Genomic DNA, 6,150 nt, shown 5'->3' with positions numbered 1-6,150 from the left:
ATCCACCAATATAAATCAAAACATTCAGCAACTACACTCTCCTGTCAGAGGCACTGCTGGGATTTGAACCAAGGATCTCCTATTTAATAGACAGACACTTTGACCAACTAAGCCACAGCACCCCTGTGAATTCCTTTTACTCAAATCTAAACAATCGTCCACATCCACCAATATGAATCCAACAATTAGCGACTACACTCTCCTGTCAGAGGCACTGCTGGGATTTGCACCCAGGATCTCTAGACAGGCACTTTGACCAACCAAGCCACAGCACCTCCTTGAAGTATTTTTTACAAATTTAATACCTGTCAATCCATTTCCACCAGAACTAAAGTAAGTGTTCTTTTCATAGTTTAAGTTCACATATCTCTTTAACATCAGATGCACTGTTTGGATTTGAACCCAGGATCTTCTGTTCACTAGATAGGTACTTTGTCCACTAAGCCACAGCACCTTTGAACCTTCTTGAATTAAATTCAAACCATTGTGCATCTCCACAACTATGAATTAAAATATTCAAAGCTAACACTCCCACATAAGAGGCACTGCTGGGATTTGAACCCAGGACCTCCTGTTTACTAGACAGGCGCTTTAACCAACTAAGCCACAGCGCCTCCTTGATGTTGTTATCACAAATGTGATACCTTTGCTAGTCCATTTCAACCAGAACTAAAGTAAGTTTTCTTTTTATAGTTTAAGTTCACATATCGCTTTACTGTCAGGGGCACTGCTGGGATTTGAACCCAGGATCTCCTGTTTACAAGACAGGCGCTTTGACCAACTAAGCCACAGCGCCTCCTTCTGTTGTTAATTACAAATTGTAAACCAGTGTTAGTCCATTTCCAGTAGAACTACACTAAGGTCTCTTTTTATAGTTTAAGTTTACACATCACTTTACTTTCAGAGGCACTTCTGGGATTTGAACCAGGATCTCCTGTTTACCAAAAAGGCACTTTGACCAACTAAGCCACAGCGCCTCTGTGAATGCCTTACACTAAAATCTAAACCATCGTCCACATCCACCAATATAAATCAAAACATTCAGCAACTACACTCTCCTGTCAGAGGCACTGCTGGGATTTGAACCAAGGATCTCCTATTTAATAGACAGACACTTTGACCAACTAAGCCACAGCACCCCTGTGAATTCCTTTTTACTCAAATCTAAACAATCGTCCACATCCACCAATATGAATCCAACAATTAGCGACTACACTCTCCTGTCAGAGGCACTGCTGGGATTTGCACCCAGGATCTCTAGACAGGCACTTTGACCAACCAAGCCACAGCACCTCCTTGAAGTATTTTTTTTACAAATTTAATACCTGTCAATCCATTTCCACCAGAACTAAAGTAAGTGTTCTTTTCATAGTTTAAGTTCACATATCTCTTTAACATCAGAGGCACTGTTTGGATTTGAACCCAGGATCTTCTGTTCACTAGATAGGTACTTTGTCCACTAAGCCACAGCACCTTTGTGAACCTTCTTTGAATTAAATTCAAACCATTGTGCATCTCCAAAACTATGATTCAAAATATTTAAAGTCCATAATCACCTGTCAGAGGCACTGCTGAACCAAGGATCTCCTGTTTACTAGACAGGGACTTTGACCAACTAAGCCAAAGAGCCCCTGTGAACACCTTTTACTGTAATTTTTAAACCTCAGTTGGTCCATTCCAACAGCAATGAGACAATCTTTTGTTCAAGAAATTGTCACATAAAGTTTTCATCCTGAAACTCTTTTTCTTAAGTTAAAGTTTACAGACTACTCTCTCCTCTGAGACACTGTTGGGATTTTTAATAAAGTCTGAAAAAATAATTTCCCATGGCCTTTATCCGCAGATATTCCAAGACCATTTCTCCTGTGACTCTTAAACCAAAATTAAACAGAAAATCCTTTAATTTTAACCCGACTACCCCGCAGAAGAAAGTAGTGTTCTAAATCAACAAAAAAAAGAAGCTTTACAGCAAATGTTTCACGTGTTTTAAGTGCTCATTTTATTCAACTTGCAACACATATATTCATCAAATATTTGAAACCTGTTAGCAAATGCAGAAAAGCAGCTTAACATCCAACAACCAGGAGAGTCTTAAAGTTTATTCAGCTTCTGTCCTCCCTTCATACTGTGGCATTAATAATGTTTCACTTTACAACTCATTGACACCAAAACCAGTTCAAACACTCTTAATAATATTAAACAGTGACACAGTGACAGCAACGCTAACCAATACTGACGTTGCATCGCTCCACATGCTGTGACAAGCTGTGACGTTCTGCATGCACTCATTCACCCTCTGAAAAACACACAAACTGTATAAAATATTCAAAGTAAAAACTGGTTACCAGCACAGAAACCATCACAACTGTCTGAGTGAGTGTGTGCCAGTAAGACAGAAAGATCAAGGAGTGGCCTAAGGCACAATACACTGCAGGGAGTATGAACAAGATTCCCCACATAAACTTGTGTCAAAGTAATTTTAAGTTCAACTGAAAAACACATTTGACTTCAATCCAAAAGTCTTCCCGCCTTAAATCATGTATATAGTGTCTCTGAGGCTTTGTTTACACTGTAAAAACATCAGATCTGATGCTGTAAGATAACAGTTATGTGTTTACACGTCATGATAAAAGTGAACCAGGCAGTTTCAAATATATATATTTTTTCCTTTAAAGCTAGGGTGGGCGAAAACAGCCGTTGAGATTCCGTCGCGTGCTCTCTGGCCTCTCCCTGCCACGCTACCTGCTGTAGCTCCTCCCACCGAACGTCAGTTATGCGCGTTCATGTGAATTCAGTTACATTGATAGGAAGACGAAACACGCAGGGACGCACCAACGTCGTTGCCAAGGTGACCGGACAGTCCCACAGCCAATAAGAACGGAGAATCGGAGCCTCGCTCTGATTGGTCAAAGTGTACATGAGCGGTGGCAATTTTTGGGTGCGGCCCACAGAGGCAGGGGAGAGCAAAGTTATGAGCAGATATTCTCAGAGCACTTCACCTACATATAGCTGACTGGCTATTAGGACAGTTTTGCCAAATATTACAGTAAAGAAATTAATTAATTAATACCCACCCTAGCTTTAAGAGGGCATCATCCAAACGTACTTGGTGCAAACAAAGAAAGGATTTCTTTTTTTTTGCTGTTTATTGAGCTGGAGTTCTGCTAACGCCCACCAGATGCTGCTAAAAAAACTATGCTTGTATTGAACTCAATAGGAAACACACCCAATTTCTTTCTAAAAAATACAAGGCAATAAGAAGTTCAGCTCCCGGGCAGTATCACCTCTTCGAAGTATGTCTGAGTGTAGATTTTGAAAATGGCTCCTCTATTAAGCATGCTTAAAACACCTGTCCATGAGTTCACTTTAAAATGACAAATATCGATCACAGACAGATATTGCTCGAAGGAGTTAGTTGAGGCCAAAAACAGAGCTAAAAGAGATTGAAGCTTGTACATTCATCAGATGGACACAATAATGCTTCACTGCCCCAGAAGTTATATTGTTTTAGATCTTGTGTGCACAAGATAAAATCAATAAAATCAATAATCTTTTGCACTTCAGGGCCTTCATAGTATCATGTAGTAGTCATTGAATAAAACAGTCTGAAGGCCTGAGGTGTGAACGGAGCCATGAAGTGGCCTTTCAGTAACAATTGCCACCGAGATAAACATTCAAACTCTTACAGTTTAGGACAATAACAAACATTAACACAATAAATAAACAAAAGGAAAGAATAAATCAACACTCACAATTCACCTTGTGATGCCAAACATCCAGAAGACAAACAAAAAAACTAAGAATTTGATGAGCACCGAACACAGCAGTGATGATATATTAGCTATTTAATAAATATCAAACTGACAGAGTCGTCCATTAATATGAAATTCAAGGTTATTTGTTGCACAGTAATAACTACTGTACGTGAAGTCAGAGAGGGATTAGTAGGTACACTCCACATCACATCATCAGACACCATCCACACTCCGCAGCAGCCTCACCTGCAGGGTTCACCCGGAAAAACAAATACACTGAAATACTGTGCAAGAGCAGGAAATAAGTCCAGACAGCATAGATATGTCCTTCTGAATCAAACACACTCTGTACAGATGAAATACGGTTGTTCAAACTCTATATTTGTGTCTCTTTGTGGTCATTTTGCAAAACTATGTTGTGGTTTTGTGTTATTTTTGGTCATTCTGTGTCTTTGTGGTTGTTTTATGTGACTTTGTGGTCATTTTGTGTCTGGGTACTCTCACAGTGTCCTTATGCACTTGTTTTTCATATTCGATCACACAGGTGAACCTGCTGGAATGAGGCTGGTGAAACAAATGGTCGTGTTACATTCACTGCCAGTCTAACTTCTAACAACATGTCAGATAAGGCTTCTTCATGGGCTGCTCTGAGGTTCATTTCAATGTCACAGCAGGTGATAAACACTTCTTTTAAAATGTAAAAGTAATGCTTCAGTGTTTTATCTGCTGCTCAGAATAAACAATGAATTGAAGTTTGAAATTTTAGCTTCTATACAGTCTGTGATTTCTATTTTTAAATTGTAGTGCTGAACCAAACATTAATAAAATAGTTTTGTTAGTTTAGTAAAAAAAACAAACCGCATTCAAAAGACCTCAAAGGCACATTACTGAGACATGTCCAAGATATGATAAGAACAAAACCTTGGGACAAACTACTGTTTTGCAGTTCAAGCTTATGGAGTCTTGAGTGTGATGCTATAATAATCATATCATTTCATTACAATTATAAAGAAATTTATTTAAAGTGTCATTGGAAACATAACAAAACACTAAGTAAAAAAACCAAAACTTAAATCTAGCAAGCATTCAGGTTATTTACTTTAACTTAATTTAAAAATAGAATCGCAAAATTAATTTTAAAATAACTTTTGAATTACGCATTTTCAATTGCCTTTTTTTTTCTTCACAATTTAAGGTTCATTATTAAGATGTAGACTTACAGTTATTTATTTGCCGCTTTTGTCCAACGCAACATACAAATGAGATGCAATGCGAGCTACAAATTATTAAATTATCAAAAACTGTTTCATTAACATTTCATGTAATAATATCTTTATTCAAAATAATTTTATTTTAACAATATAGTTATACATATTTATTTATTTTACAGCTCATTAAGTGATGAGAATTTATAAAAGTAATTTAATTTGGCACACTCAAGACTCTTTCTGAGCCGAAAAAGTTCAGCGGTCACATCGAACACACAAGTAGTTTTCTGTTAGAAAACAAAAGAAAATTAAAAGAACATAATAAAGTGGGTTGATGGCCAACAGATACAACAACATCATGACTTGTTTCTGTTTTGAAGCGGGATCATCAGGCAGAGTCGTTTTAATCATTAATATTAATGCAAAAAAAAAAAGAAAAACCAAAATGTATTTTGCATAAAGAGCATTTACACACACATATTGCAAAAGTTATTGTCGTCAACTTGGGTTTGTTTTCCATGGCCGGCAGCGCTGCAGCTGGTTGGTCTACACGTTGATGGCGTGAGCGTGCTTCTTGCACAGAGGTTTGTCTTTCTTGGAGTAGAAAGGCTGGCCCTCAAGGTTCACATTGCAAACCTGCAGGTACAACATATGCAAAGTGCTACTTTCAGACAGACTTTTTCTTCGGCAAAAAGATGTTCTGAATATAAACTCTTGAGTGAAGTCTGTGGATTATGAAGCGCAACAAAGACACTGTTTCTGGAAAAAGATGTTGTTGTTGAATTATGTAAATGCTATCTTTCCAAAGCTGAGTGCCACAAACTTAACTCCATCTACTTCCATCATACTGATGTGGAAACATTAGTATGATAGATCAAAACCTGGAGATATAAAACCAAAACTATCTGCCTTCATAGATCCTTTTAGAAGGAAGAGAGAGATGATGTTTTGACTTATGTTACAGGTAAAATGGTGTTGTGTCTGTTTCTTACCGCACAGACGAAGCAGGTGTCGTGCCAGGTGTGGCCCAGAGCCTCAATGAACTTATCACCCGCTTCAACAGGGAAGTCACAGCCATGACACTTAGTGCTGAAGAGGGATATATAATCTGACAAGAGAGAGAGAGAGACAGAGACCATGTGACATAAAAATACAATCTAAACAGTTCATAACCCGACCTCTCAAAC

The 6,150-nt window shown here is 38.1% G+C and overlaps 1 protein-coding gene and 4 non-coding genes across 5 annotated transcripts in view; all 5 read right to left on the bottom strand.

Moving 5' to 3' along the window:
* Positions 1 to 48: 48 nt before the first annotated feature.
* On the bottom strand, positions 49 to 122 carry trnan-auu (transfer RNA asparagine (anticodon AUU)). Its single transcript has one exon. It is a non-coding gene; the product is annotated as a tRNA-Asn (tRNA).
* A 418-nt stretch (positions 123 to 540) lies between these two features.
* On the bottom strand, positions 541 to 614 carry trnat-agu (transfer RNA threonine (anticodon AGU)). Its single transcript has one exon. It is a non-coding gene; the product is annotated as a tRNA-Thr (tRNA).
* Positions 615 to 722: 108 nt separating this feature from the next.
* On the bottom strand, positions 723 to 796 carry trnat-ugu (transfer RNA threonine (anticodon UGU)). Its single transcript has one exon. It is a non-coding gene; the product is annotated as a tRNA-Thr (tRNA).
* Positions 797 to 1,065: 269 nt separating this feature from the next.
* Positions 1,066 to 1,139, bottom strand: trnan-auu (transfer RNA asparagine (anticodon AUU)). Its single transcript has one exon. It is a non-coding gene; the product is annotated as a tRNA-Asn (tRNA).
* A 3,800-nt stretch (positions 1,140 to 4,939) lies between these two features.
* The window catches only part of LOC129092389 (LIM domain-binding protein 3-like), a 35,504-nt gene continuing 34,293 nt past the window's right edge, over positions 4,940 to 6,150 (bottom strand). The window contains 2 exon segments of the mRNA XM_054600329.1: positions 4,940 to 5,599; positions 5,956 to 6,071. Coding sequence (XP_054456304.1) covers positions 5,510 to 5,599; positions 5,956 to 6,071 — 206 coding nt within the window. The 3' untranslated portion in view covers positions 4,940 to 5,509.

The sequence above is a fragment of the Anoplopoma fimbria genome, chromosome 6, assembly GCF_027596085.1.
Source record: "Anoplopoma fimbria isolate UVic2021 breed Golden Eagle Sablefish chromosome 6, Afim_UVic_2022, whole genome shotgun sequence".
NCBI lineage: Eukaryota > Metazoa > Chordata > Actinopteri > Perciformes > Anoplopomatidae > Anoplopoma > Anoplopoma fimbria.
This window is presented reverse-complemented; position numbering and strand designations above follow the sequence as displayed.